The sequence below is a fragment of the Erythrolamprus reginae genome, chromosome 12 (genome assembly GCF_031021105.1).
Source record: "Erythrolamprus reginae isolate rEryReg1 chromosome 12, rEryReg1.hap1, whole genome shotgun sequence".
In the NCBI taxonomy this organism is placed as follows: domain Eukaryota; kingdom Metazoa; phylum Chordata; class Lepidosauria; order Squamata; family Dipsadidae; genus Erythrolamprus; species Erythrolamprus reginae.
Genome location: NC_091961.1, coordinates 12,996,098 through 13,020,499, shown reverse-complemented (window position 1 = coordinate 13,020,499; position 24,402 = coordinate 12,996,098). Strand labels below are relative to the sequence as shown.

General features: G+C 43.5%; 1 protein-coding gene across 1 annotated transcript; it reads left to right on the top strand.

Moving 5' to 3' along the window:
• The first annotated feature begins 2,255 nt into the window (after window positions 1-2,255).
• EIF4EBP1 (eukaryotic translation initiation factor 4E binding protein 1) lies at window positions 2,256-22,792 on the top strand. Its single transcript, XM_070765523.1, has 3 exons — window positions 2,256-2,531; window positions 16,910-17,080; window positions 21,852-22,792. The coding sequence occupies exons 1-3, from the start codon at window positions 2,369-2,371 to the stop codon at window positions 21,881-21,883; spliced, it is 366 nt and encodes a 121-aa protein (XP_070621624.1). The 5' UTR covers window positions 2,256-2,368; the 3' UTR covers window positions 21,884-22,792.
• The last annotated feature ends 1,610 nt before the right edge of the window (window positions 22,793-24,402 follow it).

The window sequence follows — 24,402 nt, the reverse complement described above, 5'->3', positions numbered from 1 at the left end:
ACAACGGTTGGAAACTGACCAAGGAAAGATTCAACCTGGAGATAAGAAAGAATTTCCTGACAGTGAGAGCGATCAACCAGTGGAACGGCCTGCCAGTGGAGGTTGTGGACTCCCCAACTTTTCAAGAGGAGATTGGACTGCCATTTGGCTGGGGTGATGTAGGATTTCCTGCTCAAGCAGGGGGTTGAACTCGATGACCTGTGAGGTCCCTTTCAACTCAAACAAACAAACAAACAAACAAACAAACAAACAAACAAACAAACATAAATATTAGCTAAGTAGTTACAAGTACTCCATACTGCTAATACTAATACTAGTACTCCATACTAACCTACCCAGGCTTCATGCTCTAGGGCAGTGTTTCCCAACCTTGGCCACTTGAAGATATCTAGACTTCAACTCCCAGAATTCCCCATTTCTGGGAGTTGAAGTCCAAATATCTTCAAATGGCCAAGGTTGGGAAACACTTCTCTAAGGAATACAGAGCATGATACCATGGTCTTTCGATACTGAAGGGTGCCAATACAAAGAGGTACAGGTAAATTGGATAGTAGGACAGGGACGGTAGGCACAATGGTGCGCTTACGCACACCCTTTACAGACCTCTTAGGAAAGGGGAGAGGTCGACTGTAGACAATCTAAGGTGAACGTTTTTGAACTTTGCGGAAGAAATCAGAGTTGGGTAACCCATTCCAGGCATTGACCACTCTGTTGCTGAAATCATATTTTCTGCTGTCAAGCTTGGAGCGGTTCACATTAAGTTTGAATCAATTATGTGCTCGTATATTGTTGCGGTTGAAGCTGAAGAAATGATTGACAGGTAGGACATTGTGGTAAATGATTTTATGAACTACATTTAGGCCAGATCAAAGGCGACGAAGTTCTAATCCAGTTTTTCCCAGGCGACGATGTTCTAGTCCAGTGTTTCCCTTGGCAACTTGAAGATATCTGGACTTCAACTCCCAGAATTCCCCAGCCAGCATTCGCTGGCTGGGGAATTCTGGGAATTGAAGTCCAAATATTTTCAAGCTGCCAAGGTTGGGAAACACTGTTCTAAGCTATCTTAGCCCACAATTTCAAGTCTGGTGGAATAAGGTATTCTGTTGCGAGCAGAGGAATGGAGAACTCTTCTTGTGCAATATTTTTGGACTCTCTCGATTGTCTGAGAACAGGCATGAATTTCCTCCTGCCTGAACTGTTCTGGATTACAGAGGCTGGACTCTATCCTGGTTTCTACAACCACACTTCTCTTCATAGACCATAAAAGCTGAGTTCACATAACTGCTAAAGATGTGCATTGGGCCCTGCCAGAAGCTAGTGACTGTAAAATAAACTAAAAGCACAACCAACTCCCGGAATAAATACCCAACGTCAGCTGGAGTTGGTTTTATTCAAATCTCAAAACGGTTTTAAAACCACCATCCATGGCTCCTGGGTTTTGTTCTTTCTTGAGGCCAGTCCCTCGGAGTACTGCATCCAAATGGCACATGCGCTCTTTCATTAGTGGCTTTTTTCATCTGGTTTCCTGGTTTCCAGGCGCCAAGTCAAACGGTTGAGCAGAAGTCAAACTCCTTTCATCAAGGAGTTTGCAAGCTTGCAAAAAAACCTCTGCGCCTGGCTTCGTAAAAGCCAGGGGGTGGTTTGCTCGCTCAGAGCCTAAACTCTGACTGTGGCTCACTGCCTTAAAAAGAAAAGGGGTGCATGTTATTTTGCCTCTCAAGGAAGAGATTGTGAGTTCGATCCTTGGCAGAGGCAAGGGTCCCCTGCTTGAACAGGGGGGCTGGACTAGATCAGGGGTAGGGAAATTTGGCTCTTCTATGACTTGTGGACTTCAACTTCCAGAATCCCTGAGCCACTCATGCTAGTTCAGGAATTCTGGGAGTTGAAGTCCACAAGACAACTTTGCCTCTGGACTAGATCAGTATTTCCCAACCTTGGCAACTTGAAGATATTTGGACTTCAACTCCCAGAATTCCCCAGCCAGCCAATGCTGGCTGGGGAATTCTGGGAGTTGAAGTCCAGATATCTTCAAGTTGCCACGGTTGGGAAACACTGGATTAGATGACCTGCAAGATCCCTTTCCAACTCTCCTAATTCGGTGTGGCAAGAGGGGCCGTTGATCATCCAGAGAAGGGGAGGCGACCGCGTCCACGCAAACGCAAATCCGCCCCCTTTCTGCAGCCTCTATGTGGTTCGCAGGGAGAGGCGTGGCCGGCCCGGGTTCGAAGACTACACCTCCCACGGGGCTTTGCGCGGCCCAAACAAGGGGGCGGGGCGGCGGGGCTTTGCAAAGCGCATAGAGGAGGCGGAGGCGGTTGTGTGGCTCGCCAGGCGATCGCGGCTGCGAGCGGCGTTGCTTCCCGTTGCCATGTCCGCTGCCTGTTGTCGCCCCCATCCCGCTCCGGAGCCCACGCGGGGCAGGAACATCCCCGGCCATAACAAGCTGCTCGACTTGGGCGAGGGAGTCGTCTTGCCTCCAGGCGACTACGGCACCACGCCTGGCGGCACCCTCTTCGGAACCACGCCTGGCGGTGAGCGGGTCGGCGTGCCTCTGAGCATGCAAGGAGTGCCCTGCAAGGGGGATAGGTTCAGAGCCCTGGAGGCAGGAGGGGAGGTGGCATTAAGGCTGCCTGCGAGCATTGAGGAGAGCGGGTGTTAGGAGAGCCTGCAAAGAACGTGCAGAGGTGTCAAGAGTGCCTCTGAGCATGCAAGGAGTGCCCAGAAAGGGAGAGAGGTTAGGAGCCCTGGAGGCAGAAGGGGAGGGGGCATTAAGGCTGCCTGCGAGCAGAGAGGAGAGCTGGTGTTAGGAGAGCCTGCAAAGAAGGTGCAGAGGTGTCAAGAGTGCCTCTGAGCATGCAAGGAGTGCCCAGCAAGGGGGAGAGGTTCAGAGGCCTGGAGGCAGGAGTGGAGGTGGCATTAAGGCTGCCTGCGAGCAGGAAGGAGAGCTGGTGTTAGGAGAGCCTGCAAAGAACATGCAGAGGTGTCAAGAGTGCCTCTGAGCATGGAAGGAGTGCCCTGCAAGGGGGAGAGGTTCAGAGCCCTGGAGGCAGGAGGGGGGGTGGCATTAAGGTTGCCTGCGAGCATTGAGGAGAACTGGTGTTAGGAGAGCCTGCAAAGAACGTGCAGAGGTGTCAAGAGTGCCTCTGAGCATGCAGGTAAGGGAGGAGGAGGAAGAGTGGGATACCAAAAGGAGGTAGCAGAGGAAGTGCCTCTGTCATGGAAAGAAGGGGCTAAGAAGGAAAGTGGCAAACCTTGGAAGAGGGGGCACAAGCAAGTGGGCTTGGGTGCCACTGAGCAGGGAGAAGCCCCTGAAGGAGGGTAAAAAGTCTTATACAGTAACACTTCTGCGCATGGCTTCACGCCTGCAGGCTAGAATCAAAGGTAGGAGCCATTGTTCTTCTGAGAAGTGAACAATCCAGGGCTTACCCTGAAATGGTGCCCAACGTTTTAACTCCTTTCTTGTCACTCTGAAGTCTTTCCAAGAAGGGCACGGAGGCTCCGTTCTGCTCTGCAGGGCCAGCAGTTAGGCTGCACTCAGGCTTGGCAGTTTTTCTCCACTTAGTCAGAGTTTTTGTTTTATCAATAAACCCTTGAATCCTGTGTGGGTAAAGAGAAAGGGGGACTTCAGACTTCTCTTGTTCTTAATGGAAAAGGCTGGCATTCTTCACGCACACAGAGCGGAATTGGGGTCCTTAAGAGATGGCACATATCTTTTAAAACAGGTCCTAGGCCTGCTTTGTCATGACATCTCTCCATTTCTGTAGAAACAGGGATCCCCAAACTTAGCAACTTTAAAAGACTTTCAACTCCCAGAATTCTCCAGCTGGATGGGAGTTGAAGTCCACAAGTCTTAAAGTTGCCAAGTTTGCTGTAGAAAGACAATGCATAAATGAGTTCGGAGGCCACAGTAAAACATAATGGAGTGAAATATTCTTATTTGTCTAAAAGGAAACAGGGTAGATACGGATCAAGCATGCAGTAGAGATTTCCCAGCTAGGAACAACCTTTCCTGGGTCAAAATGGCTAGGGGAGTAATATTCCGTCTGAAACATGCTTATAAGGATCCTGACTCAGAGAATAATGTTTATCTCCAACTTGGTGCATTTCCAAATTTAGATTAATTAATACTTAGATTCTCAGTGGCTCCCTTGAGTGCCTTAACAGTACAAACATTGGCCAAGGAAGAAAATACCGTGCTTTGAAGGTAATCAGGAATAGTGGTTGAATCCTAGAAACATTTACAGGAGACTAGCAATGAATCATTAAGAACCATTTTTTAATCCAGCAGAAAAACCACTTTTCCATAAAGTGTGCTGTAAGTTGTGAGTGGGCTATAAAAACAAGCATTGCACAGAAAGGTTTTTGTCCCAGGCTTTGGTGTGGGAAACCTGACACAAACCACTGAACTACCAACTCTGCAGAATAGGCTTGGGGGTTTTTTTTCAGAATACAGGCATGGCTATCCATACTTTTTAACTGCATTTGGATCGGGATATGTTGTGTAAAAGAGGGCCGGGAACATAAGAATAGATAAATGAAACGTTACAATATTTTTGGTGGCGGGCAGATTGGGAACAAGATACTGTATATACTTGGGGTGTATTTAGGAGTGCACAAGTAGGAACTCTTCCAATACATCAGTACAGGCAGTCCTCAACTTACGACTACAACTGAGCACAAAATTTCGGTAGCTAAGTGAAACATTCGTCAAGTGAGTTTTGCAACTTTTTACGACTTTTCTTGCCACGGTTATTAAGTGAAATTAGTTTCCCTATTGACTTTGCTTGTCAGGTCACAAAGGGGGATCATAAGACCCTGGACACTGCAACAGTCATAAATATGAATCTGTTGCCAAGCATCTGAATTTTGATCATGGGACCATGGAGATGCTGTAACTGTCTCAAGTTTCAAAAACAGTCATCAGTGGCATAACTTTGAACTGTCATTAAATGAACTGTTGTAAATCGAGGACTTCCTGTGGGTACCGTAGCTTATTTGCTTGCTTAAAAACAACCAGAGTCTGAATTAAAATGTATTTTTTAAAACTGAGGCCCCTTGAAGCCATAGATTTGCTTCTTTGTAAATATTTATTTATAAACCACCCATGTGTCAGTTGCAGACTCAGTGATACATAGGTAAACGTTTGCTGTGTCTGTTTGTCGTGATGCTTGCTCTAAAAGGCAGGCTGATGCATGCAATTTCAAAGTTTAATTCCTAATTACTGATGCAAAGTAGTGAGTGCCTTTTAAAGTCTGGATGCGTTTAAGGGAACTTTAGCAGGCAGTCCATTCTGGAATGTACTTTGGGGGCTGGAGAAGAGACCCACGGCAGGTTATGAGAACTGGGCATCAATAAATGCAACTTAAATCACAAGGGTGGACTTCTAAACTTGCATATTTTTGCCCAATAAAATGTGCAACTTTTCTTAGCTGAGGTCTATGGTGTTAACAATATGTTCACTAAAAAGAGAATACCTTGAAGTATTCATGGCTGCATAACTTAAGACACCGTGGCAGGTGCCGTGTTGAGACTTAAGAGGAGCATATATTTGAAGAGCAAGTTTGGTTAGCTTCAGAAAGAGGAAGTACTGCTAATATTTTATTAAATGTGTATGCTTACCTGACTCTCAATGGCTCTGGGTGGCCCCCAATAAAGAAATTATAATAAAAGGTAAAAATAAAAGATTCCAGGTGGTCACCCTCACTCTGGCCAAAGTCCTGGGTTTGCGGTTGGGGTAGACTATAGCCTTATAGAGCGCCTGTGGTTAACTCTTCTGCGCTTTAACATATTGTGTATTGCATCATCTGCTATTCTGAGAAGTTATTTTTGCACGTGGTTTGGATTGCAGTAAGTACAAATCAGAGAAGTATTCAAGTAAGTTCTGCTACAGAGAAGATGCACTTCCAGTGTCCCAATAGACAACATTGGGATCAAGCCATCTTTTCTCTCTGTCACTAAGCAAAACACTCATAGACCCAACTTTAGGATTATTGAATTTGAAAATACAATTTTCATAGGTGATCATGAGTTTCGAAGTCTAGGCTCTTCCCTTTGAGTATCTTCTGTTATTTAATCATCCAGGAGTTTTGTGGCATTGTCAACAACAAGCAAAGAAGAAGGAAGGAAGGAAGGAAGGAAGGAAGGAAGGAAGGAAGGAAGGAAGGAAGGAAGGAAAACATAAGGAATTTGTTTTATTTGACTGATAAGCATCAGTAGATGAATTTCCCTGCTTTCTCAATCAGTTGAAAAGCCTGTCTACTGTTGCAATCTGAAATGATGCCATTTAAAGCTATTGTTGTGCAGAGGAGAGTGAGTTTACAGCTGCTTTTCACTAAATCAAGGAAAGAATTTATGACTAACTTGGAAAAGTCACATGAACAACCTACAGCTCTTTGATTTTCTATGTACTAACACTAAAATAAGTAGGAGGAATTTGATGGAGCAAACTAATGTATCTACAGATAATCCTCAACTTACAAAAGTTCATTTAGTGACTGTTCAATATTACAACAGCACTAAGATAGGTTACCAATGACTGTTTTTTCACATTTAAAACTGTTGCAATGTCCCCATGGTCATGTGATCAAAATTCAAATGTTTGGCAACCAAGTCATATTTAGCAATAGCATTTATGTACCATTTCCTAATGCTTTCCAACTCTCTCTAAGCAGTTTACAGAATCAGCCTATTGCACCCAACAATCTGGGTCCTCATTTTACCCACCTCGGAAGGATGAAAGGCTGAGTCAACTTTGAGCAGATCAGGATCGAACTGCTGGCAGTGGCCAAAGTTAGCCTGCAAAACTGCATTCTGAGGGAGGGAAGGAAGGAGGGAGGGAAGAAGGAAGGAAGGAAGGAAGGAGGGGGAAGGGAAGGAAGGAAGAAAGATAGCACTATCACTTAGATTAATATACTGCTTCACAGTGTTTTACAGCCCTCTCTAAGCGATTTACAAAGTCAGTCTATTGCACCCAGCAATCTGGGTCTTCATTTTATTGACCTCAGAAGGATGAAAGGCTGAATCAACCTTGAGCCCATCAGACTTGAACTGCTGGCAGCTGGCAGATTTAGCCTGCAATACTGCATTCTAACCGCTGTGCCACCATTGCTCTTAATTTAGGATGGTTTCAGTGTCTCAGGGTTGCGTGATCACCTTTTGCGACTTTCTGCCAGGCAGAGTCAATGGGGACTCTCTGAACAACCATGTTACTAACTTAACAACGGTGGCAAGGAAGGTTGTAAAGTAAGAAATTTTGAGTTCAATTTGTGTTCATAAGTCGAGGACTTGTAAGGGAAGTTTGCAAAATTTCTTTGGTTCTTCAAAGTCAATCTTAGATAGGCTTAAAGGGGCGCATAATGTGATTTACAGACACCATGCTCTGAGTATATTTGCTTCCCTTCATGTGTGCGCACAGCCCGAGGCTCAGATTTGCACAGTTGCAGCAGAAATCCTCGCGCTGCAGAATTCTGGAGCTGGAAGGAAGCATGTTCTGCTCGGCTTGTTTTGTATTGCATAATAGTTTTGGGCTGCCATCCAGGCTGCTCACAAGGTAACTCTGTTATCATTGCTGGTGTCACCTTGATGAACTCTGGCAGGTTGCGAATCATGGGTTGTGAACAGGTTCCAAGATGTACAAAGCAAGTATTTACTAATGCGAAAACTTTCATGTTGGAGGAGGAACCTCATGGAAAACTTTTGGTTGCTTCTTCTGGGCTTCGGCGTATGGTGCATTGCATCATCTGCCCTTCTGAGAAGTTATTTGTGCACGTGGTTTGGATTGCAGAAAATAGACATGGCTGGGAAGTCTGGGAATAGTGTTTTTATTTGGTGATTTGAACGTATAACCTGGACATTTTCTGTTGTAATGATTTTTTTTTTAAAAAAAATTGACCTTGAAGTAGAGGCAGGTCTAGGTGAATCCAAATCCTCTAATGGCTGCTACCACATCTAACACAGCTTCCCTTCTGTAAATAATACAGTTGTGGTATCCTACTTCTGGAGAGCAAGTGGAAGTGATGTGCCGGTGCCTGGAGGCTGTTGGGGCCTGGATGGGTGTCAACAAACTCAAACTCAACCCAGACAAGACGGAGTGGTTGTGGGTCTTGCCTCCCAAGGACAATTCCATCTGTCCGTCCATTACCCTGGGGGGGGGGGGGAACTACTGACCCTCTCAGAGAGGGTTCACAACTTGGGCATCCTCCTTGATCCACAGCTGACATTGGAACATCATCTTTCGGCTGTGGCGAGGAAGGCGTTTGCCCAGGTTCGTCTGGTGCACCTTTTGCGGCCCTATTTGGACAGGGAGTCATTGCTCACAGTCATTCATGCCCTTATCACCTCGAGGTTCGATTACTGCAACGCTCTCTACATGGGGCTACCTCTGAAAAGTGTTTTGAAACTTCAGATCATGCAGAACGCAGCCGCGAGAGCCATCGTGGGGCTTCCAAGATTCGCCCATGTTTCCTCAACACTCCGTGGCTTGCATTGGCTGCCGATCAGTTTCCAGTCACAATTCAAAGTGTTGGTCATGACCTTTAAAGCCCTACATGGCATTGGACCAGATTACCTCTGGAACCGCCTGCTACCGCACGAATCCCAGCGACCGTTAAGGTCCCACAGGGTTGGCCTTCCCCGGGTCCCGTCGACTAAACCAGTGATTCCCAACCTTAGCACCTTGAAGATATTTGGACTTCAACTCCCAGAATTCCCCAGCTAGCGAATGCTGGCTGGGGAATTCTGGGAGTTGAAGTCCAGATATCTTCAAGTTGCCAAGGTTGGGAAACACTGGACTAAACAATGTCGTTTGGCGGGCCCCAGGGGAAGAGCCTTCTCTGTGGCGGCCCCGGCCCTCTGGAACCAACTCCCCCCGGAGATTAGAATTGCCCCCACTCTCCCTGTCTTTTGTAAACTACTCGAGACTCATTTATACCGCCAGGCATGGGGGAGTTGAGATATTTCTTCCCCCTAGGCCATTACAAGTTATGCATGGTATGTCTGTGTGTATGTTTTGTTTTATAATAAGGGTTTTTAGTTGTTTTATTATTGGATTGTCACATGCTATTTTTATCATTAATAAAAATAATAATAATGATGATGATGATGATGATGATGATGATGTAGGCGTTGGATGCTTTTTGTCTCTGACTCTAGAGCAGAAGATTGCCCATAAAACCTGAAAAATGACTGTCTGCAGACGGTTTTGAATAGTTGCTCATGGGCCCCTCCACCAAAAGAATGGATGTTTGCTTCTTTCAAATGTGCTCAGAACCAGCAAAGAAGAGAAATAATCTTGGGTGTAAACTATACATTTAAAACCCACTTGGTCAAACGGATGAAGTATTATTGCAACCGCTGCAGAGTTTTTCAACCTTGGCAGCCTTGAAGATGTGTGGACTTCAACTCCCAGAATGCCCCAGGCAACCACACATCTTTGAGCTGTCAAGGTTGAGCAACAGTGGATGTCTGTGGACAGAGCAAGTTCATTCCCACGTGGAGAGAACCAGCGGTAGACAAAAGAGCAAAGAAGCTGTGAGATGGCAAATAAATCTTAGGCTTAACAAATAAAGCTGAGCTAGAACCCAAAGGGAGAAAAGGTGAAGACTGACACACAGCTCTATGGAAAAGTTACAGGAGATAACGGAGAAGGGATGAGGTCATTTTGTGTAAGGAGAACCTGGGAAGGGAGGACCAATTACCATAAATCTAATGCCACTAGTGTTGTGTTGCACATGGGAGGGGGGGTTCCTAGCCAAATGCAGAAAGACACTTTGCTGCACAGGTCTCTTCTTCTCCTAAATTTGCAATAAAGATAGTGATTTGTTTACATTTTCCCATTTACCTTTCCCTTTCAGCAGGAAGAGATTGCATAATGCAAAACTGCTAACTGGACTAAAATGTATTGTTTTTCTTCTGCTCTAAAGCTGAGCCTGGGACAAGCGTTCTGTTGAAATTCCCTCTTGGTATTTCTGATGGGGTAGTGTAGTTTCAAATAGGGCTGTTGAAGTCTCAGGAGTCACTTTTTTTTCCAGTTCCAGCCTTAATTTATTATAATTGTCTCTCCTTGACCCCAAGGAGAATCCCTCCGTCCTCAGAAGAAATAACACTTTTTCCCCCTGCTGCTGTGCAATAAGATAGATGGGTGATAGTCCTATTTCTGGCCTGTTTTGAACAGTCTCAGATTGCCCCTGGGAACATGGCCAGTGTGACCAGTGTCACAACATTTGTGTTAATGGCATGGAGGCATGGACCTGGCTCACAACAAACCTTCAGCCTTTGGTAGCCTTGGAAAAGTTTGTGGGCCTGGTTTTTATGAAGCCCATTGCAACCACAGCTGAAATTTTTACAGCCAGATCTGATGGTGTTTGGAACAATCGGCTGCTTGGGGGCAATTGAGAGTTAAGTTAAAGAAAATAAGTTTGATTGTTGGCCTTTCAGGGTAGCCCAGTTAGGAGTACTAAACTCCAACCTTATTGTTAAGGTAGATTAACAGAATCTTGCAAAATTCCTTCCTCCTTTTACTCTCCAATGAAGTAGAGAGGGTCTCTTCCCAAATGCCCACACATCCCTTTTCTTTCTATGGGTTGAGCTATCTCTTGGATGAAGGTTGCTTAGTCTACAGTTCTTCCTCCTGTCTCTCAAGGTCATTTCCACATACCATTACACTGTTCCCTTTCTATCGGAGAAGGAGGGACAGAGCCCGGGGACAGAGTGAAAAGAGAAATCAGCCTAGAACCATGACATAGCCACAAATGGACTAAGCCCATCTCCTCTTGATTTTCATTATCTAGTGCCAAAATAGTGCTACTCATTAGTTGACTAGATTCCTGTACATAAGTCTGAGTAATAAATCAGATTGAATGGAATTTAACATGTAGTTTTGGGTTTTTGCACCTGATCTTTTCTGACTTACTCACCCTTGTCCAGGGAAACCTCCCTTTCATGAAGACTCAGGGCAGTCTGCGTGTAAATATCAAGAGAGGTGTTAACAAAACAGTGCATCTAATTTCATAGGCCCAATCTACACCTAGACCTCCTATGTGTATGTTTCTTATGAGTGAGGTCTGCTCTTCCAGGGAGGGAGGGTGGGTAGCAAGGAGTCCCTTGTGGAAGAATGGTTGGTAACGTTGACAAATTGTGCTGAAATGAATAAATTGATTGATGAGAGAAAATATTTTATTGACTTATTTATTGAATTTATATTCCCCGGAGTGGGGTGGCACATAAATCCAAATAAGTAAGTAAGTAAGTAAGTAAGTAAGTAAGTAAGTAAGTAAGTAAGTAAGTAAGTAAGTAAGTAAGTAAGTAAACAAGCTGTCCATCCAAACCGGCAAAGTAACTTGGGAGGCTTACATTTAAAATCATAAATATAAAAATATTTACATGAATATAAAAATATTAAGAACATTAGGTACAGAAGTAAAAATGAGGGGAAGCCTCTTACTGACTCTTTGCATAAACATAAAAAAGGAACTTGTGATTTTGATGACTAGACATGATTATAGAAAGAAGAAAACCATGTAACTTCAGAAAGAGAGGTTAAAATATGCTTGTACTTACGACTGCTGCAAAGAATATTGGAAGTCACTTCTTTATATCTTTTTGCTATTTTTCTTCAGCTTTTTTTCCCTTTCCCTTTCTGCTTTTTCTTCAATTTTGTTTTTTCTTCCTCACTATATACTACTGGGAGTATAAGATGCACCTACATTTTAGAAGTGGAAAACAAGGAAAAAGGTATTCTGAACCAAATGGTGTGGTAATACATTATTTAATGAAATATCAGTGTAGCAGAATCCTTTTTACACTTTTTACAAACTTCAAACTTGACAGCTTTAAGACGTGGACTTCAACTCCCAGAATTCCTCTTCCAGTCATGCTAGCTCAGAAATGGGAGTTGAAGTCCACAAGTCTTAAACTTGCCAAGTTTGAAGACTCTTGCATCCATAACCAGAGGTCCTTAAACATGACAGTTTTAAGACTATTGGACTTCAACTCCCAGAATTCCTCCTCCAGTCATGCTAGATGGGGTAATTAGAAGGCAAAACCAGCCGTTTTTCACCTGTTTCCCCCAAAATAAGGCCATTTTTGCCTTCCTCCAGTCCCCGGGAATTCTCTGCAGGCTCCGCAGACCCTCTGTTCAAAAATGGGATGCAGGGTCAAGGCTTCGGGGCAGCAAAAATGGCTGTATTCAGTGCATAAAACACACCGACATTTCCACCCTCTTTAGGGGAGAAAAGCTGCATCTTATACTCTGAAAAATACGGTAGCATGTGTTCGTTTTTATTGTCTTGTTTCAAAGTTTTGTATATAGGTATCAACAAAGGAGAATATTTGTAGCTTGTGGGTTGAAATGAGGGGTTCTTGGTGCTCTCCAAACTTGCTTGGTTTCTTGACTTTATCCTATAGTAGCACTGATAACGTTACCTAGTTTGGGTAATGAAACGTCTGCAGGAAAACAACCAAGCTTCGGAAAGCATCAAGGACCCCCTCATATGTATGTATAAAATCCCATCCATGAACCCAATTTTTCCTGTTCTTGGGAAGCAGGCACCGAGAGAGTAAAGGCCTGAACACCCCTGTCTCCCCCCGCCCCCAGCAACTGAAAATATTTCAAAGCCTCTGTTTTTACCCTGCCTGGCTATGGCATTCAGCAAACAGGAGCCTTGAGCATGTGTCTGAATATAAACTCAGGGATACAGACCTCTGGTGAACCCCTTATGAAATGTTCTTGCAATAACTGGTACAGTGACAACATTTCTAGGAAAACGATCTTTGTTCTGCGGGCGTTCCAACAGCTGGCAGGCTTCAGGAACAGCCAAAGCCGCTTGTCTGCAGATCCTGATTCATTGCTGTTTAGTATCGGGTGGAGCTCTGCTGCGCTGTGGACTCCCAACGGTTGAATCCCTCCCTGCTCCACCCACCTCGTCCCTGGAAACGCACCAAACCTTAGAGGGATGGAAAACATTTTAGTTCTAATTGCTCCAAAGGGGGAAATCTAGTTTTTTTTGTCATGCATTTTTCACCAATCCTTTTTTTAAAAAATGTGTTTGAAAGGTTTGATCGCAACTTCAACAAGGACATAGGACATAGGTATTTTTTAAAAGCTGAAGTGTTTCTTGGTATAAATGCAAAAAAGTGGCTCTCCTTAGGAGGAAAAGTGAGGACTCTGAGCTGCATTACATTATTGGATGCTGCTAGACTACAGCTCCCATAATCCTGGCCTGGCCAGTGGGAATCGCAAGAGAAAAGCCACATGTTCTCGTGCCATATGCTTTGCTAATCTTTGCAACCAGCTTTTAAGAAACAGATCCTACGAGGCCTCTGCTCTCAATGCAGGTGTGTCTGGGCAAAAGCTAAATACAGTATCATTGTTTTGCATTTAAATATAAATGTAATTCAAACTGAGTTAATTTGATAACAATTGTTATGATTATCCCAATATTTTGAAAAATATCTAGTAACTTAAAATTCTAATTCAGTAGCAAAAATACTTTTTCTTGGGGAGACCACAATTCCACCTGCCTTTTTTTTAATTGCTGGAATTTAATTAAATCTAAGGCAACTGCTGAAATTTAAACCCATGCTTTGGTATTGTTCTTGTTACCTAGATGCCCAGTTAGTTTCCATATAATGCTAATAGCTCTCTATCTCATCAAACCTAGACCTGTTAAGTGTTAGAATTAAGTCTCCTTACTTCTTTACTTGCTATCTCAGAATTTGTGATGTCTGTGTGTGTTTTTGAATTGGTGAATAAAGTTCACAAGCAAGACAAGTACCCACATTGTGGTTTTGAGGTTGAATTTCAGGGTTGTTGAGTTTAACGTTAAAAAAAAAACCCTTCCCATTTTATTGAATTGGGTTTTGAAAGATTTGTACTTAAAGCTATATTTTAGCCAGCTCAATGTTGAATACAAATTCTAAAAATATACACAATTTTCCTCTTTCATTACAAACCTGCTGGAGGAAATTTGAAAAGGCAGAAAGAATCTTGTTAAGAACACAGTAGGAACAATAATATTATTGGATATTTATCCAAAAAAGTCTATCGCAATGCCATCTTGCTCTTGAATCATGTTGTCAGTAGACAGAGAGAGACATAGAATTCATGTGCGTTGAAGCTGAACCAAGCATACAAAAATATCAAAACCGAAAAGACTACATAGCCAAAATTAACTGTAAGGATTCCTCTGCTGTTAATAAACAGTCTTTTTTTTTAAGGAAGACTTGTACATTTTTTACTTTTTTCTTGGTTCTATTGAAATGGCAAAAGGCTCAGTTACAGCTGAAAAATGTAAAAAGTGCATAGCTTGCTTAATGCATGGATGAAGGTCTAGGATTGGTGGCTATTCAGGACTTGATTGCCTAATGCAGAATATATATTTCAAAACCAGGAGTCAGTTTCTCAGCCCAACCAGAGGACTTGCAAATGTCTTACGTACTGTGTTTGGAAGCAAAATCAAAGTACAAGGCTCCTTCTAGTGGTCACCCATAAACCTATCTATTGCAATAAAGGGATTTCTTTTCCCTCCTGTTCTAATAGCCTCCCATGAGACCTTTCTCGTGGTGGGGAATATCTGAAAAAGGTGACAACGCAGGAAAGGCAGTTGAGACCCTAATGTGAGACCATCTCTGTTTTTCTTCTTGGAGGCTGGATAGCAAGTAGCTCTAGAATGGAATGTGCAACCTTGACAACAAAATAGAATAACAATTGGAAGGGATCTTGGAGGTCTTCCAATCCAACCTTCTGCTTTGGCAAGAAACCCTACCACTTCAGACAACTGGTTATCCAACATATTCTTAAAAACCTTCAGTGTTGGAGCATTCACAACTTCTGGAGGCAAGCTGTTCCACTGATTAATTGTTCTAACTGTCAGGAAATTTCTCCTTAGTTCTAAGTTGCTTCTCTCCTTGTTTAGTTTCCACCCATTGCTTCTTGTCCTACCCTCAGGTGCTTTGAAGAATAGGTTGACTCCCTCTTCTTTGTGGCAACTCCTGAAATATTGGAACTCAGCTATCATGTCTCCCCTAGTCCCTCTTTTCATTACACTAGACATACTCAGTTCCTGCAACCGTTCTTCATATGTTTTAGTCTCTAGTACCCTAATTATTTTTTATGCTCTTCTCTGCACTCTTTTTAGAGTTTCATCATCCTTTTTACATTGTGGCAACCAAAACCTTAAGCCCTACTGGCTGCATAAGTCTGGGAATTGAAGGGCACAAGTCTTAAAGTTGCCAAGTTTGGACACTCTTCTAGACAAAGGAGAACCAGCAATTCTTAATGATAAGAATTGACCTTGAAATAAGCAGAAGAATCAGATCTGTTCACAAGTTTTATACAGCCTCAACCCTTGCAAAGTTACAAAGATTGTATATCATCCCTTGTTTTGCTTCTGTTCTTCTTGCCCCAAAAGAGAAAGCAAGACTAATATGCACTTCTCCTTATAAAAGTGGTCCACATAATCAGATATGTCTGCACATAAGCAATTATGTTATGCTGCTTGCTTCTCAGTTACTATTAATCATCAGTGCTTCAGACCATGTGTCCTGGAGACAAATTTATTGGCCTACTTTCATTGTTGTGGAAAGCCACAGTTTTATGATCATGGTTTATGATGAACCTCAATCTATTTTGCAACTTTATTGGTTTCTGTGCTTTAACCCTCACTTTCCTCAAGAGTTTCTGCTTTTTTGTGTGAACTTCTGGAGGCAAATAGTTCAGTGGTTCTGAGATCTCATCTTCCAGTTCCTTTGGAACCTTGGAGCCAGGGTGGCGCAGCAGGTAGAGTGCTGTACTGCAGGCCACTAAAGCTGACTGTAAATCTGTAGGTCAGCAGTTCAGATCTCATCACTGGCTCAAGGTTGACTCAGCCTTCCATCCTTCCGAGGTGGGTAAAATGAGGACCCGGATTGTGGGGGCAATAGGCTGGCTCTGGTAAAAAGTGCTATTGCTAACATGTTGTAAGCCGCCCTGAAGAAGAAGGGTGACATAAAAATTAAATGAATGAAGGAAGGAAGGAAGGAAGGAAGGAAGGAAGGAAGGAAGGAAGGAAGGAAGGAAGGAAGGAAGGAAGGAACAATCAATCAATCCATCTGGTCCCGGTGTTTGAACTCATCTAGGGTAGGCAGGTGTTCCCTTACCATTTTCTTCCCTATTTTATCTTGTGTTTCTAATGTTTTTTTGTGGTACTGTTTTGATCAGTTAGACCAGAGGCAAAGGTGGCTCTTCTGTGACTTGTGGACTTCAACTCCCAGAATTCCTGAGTCAATCATGCTAGCTCAGGAATTCTTGGAGTTGAAGTCCACATGTCGTAGAAGAGCCAACCTTGCCTACCCCTGGGTTAGACTGTTTTTTTCCCTTGGACCAACTGCTTCCTTGACTTTTTTCTTGTTTTTAATATGTTGGAAAAAGCTTTTTTGTTATTGTTAGCCTTTGTTCATCAAATCCAATATTGCATGATCACTTGCCCCCAAGAGTTTTGTAGCTGCAGCTTCTTCTATTATTATAAAAAGACCAATATGATATAATTTTAGAAAGAGGTTAACATATATTTTATTTAAAACTGCTGTGTTTAAAATATATTTTATTGAAATCTGCTGTGAAGAATATTACAAGAAACACGCATACATACACATATTTTTATATGTGTGTGGGTGGGTGTGTATACACACACATTTTTCTTCCTTTTCTAGTTTTTATACAATTTTCCTTGCCATTTTTCTTGATTATTTTTTCTTTTTTTCTTCTTTACATTTCCATTTGTTTTTATCTTCTTATTTAAAAGTTGAACAAAAATTATATATAATAATACAGTGTAGATAACATGGCAGGTTAACTGGAATTTGTTTCTGAGCAATATTTTGTTATTTAACCCTCTGAGAACAGCAGTAAATTGTAGCTATCTTTCTCTTATAGGTACCCGCATTATTTATGACCGCAAATTCTTAATGGCGTGCCGAAATTCTCCAGTTGCCAAAACACCACCTTGCAATCTTCCAGACATTCCAGGTGTGACAAATCCAAGTATGGATGAGCTCCAGACGGAGATCAACTTCATGTCTGCTGATGACGAGAAACCAGGCTTAGGTGTGTAGTCACCTAAACAAATCACAGTTCATGGTTGCTGAGTTGGATTACAGACATGGCCTTTCTCTGTGCCAAACCAAGATAGCCTGGTCAGGTCTGATCTGTCAAAAAAGCCATACAATGGTACCTCTACCTACAAACGCCTCTACTTATGAAATTTTCTAGATAAGAACCGGGTGTTCAAGATTCTTTTGCCTCTTCTCAAGAACCATTTTCCACTTACAAACCCGAGCCTCCGAAACTGTAACCAGAAAAGGCAGGGAGAAGCCTCCGTGGGGCCTCTCTAGGAATCTCCTGGGAGGAAACAGGGCAGGAAAAGGTGGGGAGAAGCCTCTGTGGGGCCTCTTTAGGAATCTCCTGGGAGGAAACAGGGCCTCCACCCTCCCTGTGGTTTCCGCAATCGCATGCATTGTTTGCTTTTACATTGATTCCTATGGGAAAAATTGCTTCTTCTTACAAACGTTTCTACTTAAGAACCTGGTCACAGAATGAATTAAGTTTGTAAGTAGAGGTACCACTGGAGATGCTTCATCAATGAGTGCTGAGTCTACTGACCGCATGAGATTTCATGGGTATTGTGAATATTTTATTTATTTGTAACCTGCCTTTATTAGTTTTATAAATAACTCAAGGTGGTGAACATATCCAATAGGCGGACCTTCCTTCTCCTATTTTCCCAATAATAGCAACCCTATGAGATAGGTTGGGCTGAGGGAGAGTAACTAGCCAACTGGCTTTCATGGCTAACCGGGACTAAAACTCACAGTTACCTAGTGATTGGCTCAAAATCACACGGGTGGTTTTATGCCTAAAGCAGGACTAGAACTCAGAGTCCCTTGGTGCCTGGTGCCTTCGTCGCCAGTGCTCCTGTGGAGAGGAGATGCTGCCACTATGTGAAAGGAGAATAGGGATTCACGTCCTGCTTCTAGCCAAGTGCTTTAGCCACCACACCAATGATGTCAAACTGTTTTTCCCTCGGCTGGCAAAAATGCATTCATGTGTGCCATTGCGTGCGCATGGGCCCACACCTATAATTCAAAGCCCCCCCATGCATTCCACCCCTTGCACATGACCACCCTGTATGTGACCCCCTGAACTGCACTACGCATGCGCACACATGCCCCATCCTTGGCTGCCCTGGAGCATGGGGAGGGTGAAAATGCCCTCCGCCGCCCCCTGGAGGCCTTCCGGAGGCTTGAAAACACCCTCCCAGAGCCTCCGCGCAAGCCAAAAATCAGCTGACTGCCACGCACATGCATGCTGGAGCTGAGATAGGGCAATGGCTTGCGTGCCGGCAGATATGACTCCTTTTGCCACTATGACACATGTGCCATAGATTCACCATCACAGCAATAAACCAATCTGGCTCCATAGCCACAGGCCTGGGACTCTTATCTGATTTCCTAGAACAGTGATGGCGAACCTATGGAATGGGTGCTGGCTATCTGCTGGCACATGAGCTGTTGCCCTAGCTCAGTTCCAATGTGCATGTGTGTGCCAGCCAGCTGGTTTTTGGCTCATACAGAGGCTCTGGAAGGGCATTTTTGGCTTCCAGGGAGCCTCCATGGGGATGAGTCTACGGAGAGGGGCGGCATACAAATCTAATAAATAATAATAAATAATGAGGGAGGATGCTTTTACCCTCCCTTGGCTCCAGGGAAGCGTTTGGAGCCTGGGGAGGGCAAAACATGAGTTTATTGGGCCCACCAGAAGTTGGGAAACAGGCCATTTCCGGCCTCCAGAGGGCCTCGAGAAGCTGTTTTCATCCTCCCCAGGCATTGAATTATGGGTGTGGGCACTCGCACATGCACTATAGTGCACGCCCACATTCTTTCGGCACCCGAGGGAAAAAAGGTTTGCCATCACTGTCCTGGAATAACTGCTGCTGGTGCACAAAGCCTGTGGAGTCCCATTTAAATTCCCTACGCAATTTTGCATCAGGGAGTTGAAGTCCACAGGTCTTAGATTTGCCAAAGTTGGATAGCCCGGTGTAGAATTTCCTACTAAATGATGAGTGATTTAGATGCCAGAGAAGGAAATTAGCTCATTATGGAGGAAGTGCTGTCTATCAGCAGCTGGTTGGCTGTGTTTCCTCCATGTTCAGAAACTCTGTGTCTGTCTGAATACCAGAGATGGTTGGTTCGTTTGTTTCCCTTCTTTTGGACATTCCACAAACATCTTTCTGGAAGATGTGAGCTAGGATATCAGGGGCGAAATGCTCCCGGTTCGCTCGTGGCTGTCAGTCATCAGAGAGCTGGTCGCAAAGGAAGCACGAGGCTCCACCCACCTGCCCGGACACACCCAATTGGGGTTTTTTACCCTCTGTGCATGCACAAAGCATTCTGTGCATGCGCAGAGGGTAAAAGGACCCAAATGGCGGCATCTGGGTGAGTGGGCGGAGCCTCGCGCTCTGTTCACAACCAGCTCGCCGCCGAACGACAGCCAGGAGCACTTTACCCCTGCAGGATATGCTTGACCAAGAAATTCACTTATTTATTTATTTTTATGTATTTATTTATTCAACTTCTATGCCGCCCAAACCCAATGGGACTCAGGGTGGCTTACAACAATATAAAAATACAAATTATAAGGATAAAAGAAGTCAAATATAAATGTTAAAACAATAAAAACCACGACACAAACAGTCCAATCAACATACATGCATGCCACTCAACACAATTCGCCATAACAGATATTAATGTTCACTGCCCTCAGGCCTGCTGGGAGAGCCAGGTCTTCTCAGCCTTTCGGAAGGTCAGTAGGGTGGGAGCAGTACGAACATTGGGGTGGGGGAGAATTGGTTCCATAGAGCCAGGGCAGCCACAGAGAAAGCCCTCCCCTGCAGTCTCGCCAACCTGCATTGCTTAGTCGACGGGACCTAGAGAAGGCCAACCTTGTGCGATCTTGCTGATCTCTGGGAGGTATGCGGCAGGAGACGGTCCCGTAAATAGTCTGGTCCTAAGCAATATTTAGGGCTTACAACCAGAGTCACAGTTCCACAATGGCTAGAATGCAGTCTAAGTTATTGCTCACTCCAGGAGTTCAATTCTCACCAGGTTCAAGGTTTACTCAGCCTTCTATCCTTTTGAGCTCAGTAAAATGAGGACCCAGATTGTTGGAGGCAATACTGTATGCTGATTCTGTAAACTGCTTACAGAGGGCTGTAAAGTACTGTGAAGTGGCATATAAGTTTAATTGCTGTTGCTATTAATAAGCAACAGAAATTTTGGGGTCTATTGTGGTCATAAGCTGAGGACTACCTGTAATGAAGAAGAAAAAGTTTTTAACTCCTTAACACTCACAGCTTGTTTTCAGAATACAGTAGGATAGCTTTCATGTCCGAATTGTGACTTAGTCCCAGGAATGTTGAGTGTACCTATGTCTTTTGTTTTTGTTTGTTTAGGATCTCTGTGGGTATTTCTTTCTTTTTTTTGCCTGAACAAAATAAGTCCCATGATTATAGATTGTGGTTGCAAATGAACCAAGTTGAGATTGGTGAAGTTTCTTGGAATTCTCCAGTTCTTAGTATCTTCGTTGACTGCTTTGCCGCAGCAAAACCGCTATTGAAACTGGTAACCAAAAGAGTTTTTGGGTTTTTTTAAAGGGCATATTTTGTTCTTTGCTGGGAACATTGAAGTACAAAGATTACAGGTTTATTCTGCCTCTGAACCACCAGCTTTCAAAGCAATAATTCTATTGTCCTTTGCCAAACTGGACTGCTGAAGGACTATGAGTTGTCAATTACTATGTATATGTTGCTTTTCCTAAAGTCACACTCATATATGTGAAGTAGTAGTGAATTTCCACTGGAATGAGTAGACTCTCATCCCTCTTTATATTAAGGAAAATGTTGAGAAGTAATGCTTTCAAGCATATGTGGCATCCATTTCTTAAAGATGTTTTGCTTCTCATCCAAGAAGCATCTTCAGTTCTTCTTCAGAAGTGAAATAGCTTTTAGATGAAAAGCAAAATGTCTTCAAAGAAAAACTGTTGTGGTTGGCTCTGGCCCAGCTCCTGCCCCAAGGACTGTGGATGTGGGGGAGACATCCACATGCTGCAGGCCTGTTTTGCCCCTGGTGGAATCTGCTGATGAAAGCTCCTCTGACTAAGAAGACATGAGTGACAGGGAGGAGGAGAGTGTGGCCGACAGCTCAGAAGGAGATCAATTATCTAGCTCCTCCTTGGATTCAGAACAAGAGTTAATGATACAGCCACGCATGCGGAGAGCGATGCATAGGCAGCAACAACTGAGAGATTATTATCAAAGAAAATGAGGCCACCTGTGGTTGGGTGGGGCTGTGGTGTGGGTTTGGCCATTGTGGAGGATTATCTGATCGTTGTGTTTCGTGACTTTGACCTTTTGTGTGCTGATTTTTCCCCGCTTTGAAACTAAACCAGAGCAAAGTGTGTTTCACTTTGTGAAAGAAGAAGGACTGTGAATTGTCTCACAGCTGCAAGCTAAGTATCACAGAACTGATAAGGGACTTGTACAAATTACCAGTTTGTTTGGAGACCAGTGCTCTTTGCTATAACAAAAGAGGGCTTAGGTTAAGTGAATTTTCATTATAAAGAACATTGTTTTGAATTTTCAAACGTGTGTGCGTGTCTGAAATTTGTACCTGTGAATTTTTGGGAGGAGTCTACCAGAGAGCCCGACAGAACAAAAAACAAAGTTCAATTGTCTTTTGAAAAAGCATCCTTGGGACAACCATGACCTGGATGTCTGAGAATCTCCATATACATTCTGGTTAATTGTTTCTCTCGTTCGCAGGTGAAGAAGCCCAGTTTGACATCGATATCTGAAGTTTCTCCTCTGAGGACAGAGGAGTCGTTTTATTCTTGATGAAGATGAGATATCAATAACGCTTCCCAAAATGAGAGAGGCTTATAGAAGAGCCCACTCTATGCAAAGCTTTTCGGGAGAAATGGTTCATCGTATTAAAATAATAATAATAATAAAGCTGGGAAAAAAGAAGATGTTTCTTACTACTTAAAGACTGAAAACATGGGTGGATTTTTTTGGGTGTTTAGCTTCCAGGGAGGAAAGATGCTAAAGAGAGAAGAAGGAAGGTTGTTTTTGGTTTCTGTGCCTCAAATCTTAGTGCCTTTGTTCCATAAATGTTGACTTGAAGCCAGAGACTGATGCAGGGAGACTTAAGTAATCATGTTGGATGTAGACAATTCATGCAGTATCAGTGGGTGACCTCTTATCCCCATCTATTGTATAGCCTGTCAATCTCCCCCTTCTTGAGAGTAATTGTTTGTGGCCAGGATTTTATTACCCCAGTTGGAGAAATGTAGCAGAACCAGGAGGAACCTGGCAACAAAATAAATAATAAATAAATAAGTAAAGCAGATGCTTGCTTAATTGTACTGCAGTTTTCGCTCAGACTCTGTAAGAATTAAATCGTCTGATGAAATCAACTGACCCATATCTGCAGATTGTTTGATATCGCCTCTGAAAGAAAACTTCCATTTTCTTTTTCGATTCTAAAAATGTGCTAGAGGAAGCAAATTCTTCTCTCGCTCTTCCCCCCCGCACAAAAAAATAAAATCTAAGAAAAAAATATCTTTTAAGGTGGGAAAATGTTGCTGTGGACAAGCAGGCAGCCTTGCAAGTCCTTGCTTTTCTTTCTTTGCAGGGCTACATGTAGATCTGTACCCATTCTTCACTGTACTGAAAATTAAATAAACTGAAAATTGGCATACGAATTTTGGATGAAGCCGATCAGTGTCTTTTCTTTCCGCAAGTCTTCCTGTCGTCCATGCCAGTTGCTAGTGATGAGCGTTCTACGTTCTATTTAATCTGCAGAAGTGTGGACTTTAATTCCCTGAATTCCCCAGCCAGCACAACCATTTCTGAGAAGTGGCAGTAGAGCCGGGGTGGCGCAGCAGGTAGAGTGCAGTACTGCAGGCCACTAAAGCTGACTGATAGATCTGAAGGTCAGCAGTTCAAATCTCATCACCGGCTCAAGGTTGACTCAGCCTTCCATCCTTCCAAGGTGGGTCAAATGAGGACCCGGATTGTGGGGGCAATGTGCTGGCTCTGTTAAAAAGTGCTATTGCTAACATGTTTGTAAGGCGCCCCTGAGTCTAAGGAGAAGGGCGGCATAAAAATCGAATAAATACAAATAAATAAATTCTGGGAGTTAAATTCTAGAAAGAATTTAGGTTGTACAAATTGATGGTGAGGCCACACTTGGAGTACTGTGTACAGTTCTGGTCACCTCACCTCAAGAAGAATATAATGGAACTGGAGAAGGTGCAGAAAAGGGCAACAAGTATGATCAAGGAAATGGAGCACCTCCCTTATGAAACCAGATTGCAACGCCTTGGTCTCTTCAGTCTTGAAAGATGGCATTTAAGGGGTGACTGGGATCGAAGTGTATAAAATCATGCATGGGATAGAAAAGGTGGATAGAGAAAAATTATTTTCTCTATCACACAATACTAGGATGAGGGGGCCCTCCCTAAAGCTCCTAGGTAAGAAAGTGAGGACAAATAAAAGGAAATATTTCTTCACCCAGAGGGTCCTTGGTTTATGGAATTCACTTCCAGAAGAGGTTGTGACAGCTGTCAGCCTGGATAGCTTCAAGGCAAGATTAGACAGATTCATGTGCAGAAGACAAATCCTGTGCCAGGCGTGCATGCATGCCAGGCACACACAAGCTCTGCACTCTTGGCCCGTTCCGGTAGTGCTGGCAATGGTAGCCCGCCACTGGGCATGAGTGACCAGGGTGGATCAAATCCCTAATGCCACGGAACCGAGTGAGCTTCTGTTACTTGTCCCAACTGCCAACCTAGCAGTTCGAAAGCATATAAAAATGCAAGTAGAAAAAACAGGGACCACCTTTGGTGGGAAGGTAACCACATTCCATGCGCCTTCGGTATTTAGTCATGCCAGCCACATGACCACAGAGATGTCTTCAGATAGTGCTGGCTCTTTAGCTTTGAAACGGATAAACAATTAGCACATGTTTGCAAGGGATGCTATAATTTGTAGTGAAATCTAAAAATTCACCCTACCGGTTCCTGTAGGCATGGCTTGGTGGTCATGACTTGGTGGTCATGTGACTGGGTGGGCGTGTCTTGGTGTGGATGGTCATGTGAACAGTTGAGCTCAAAAACCAACTTTCACACTTCACACACAAAAGCTACACAACTGCAAAAGCAGCTGATTTTACATAAAATGATCCCTGCAACAAGCAGGAACCTCACAATCACAGAGAGCTCAAAAACTATCACACTTTGCACAAAAATAACACAAGCTACATAACTGACACGCACAATGCAAAAGCACACAAAATGGTCCCTGCAACAAC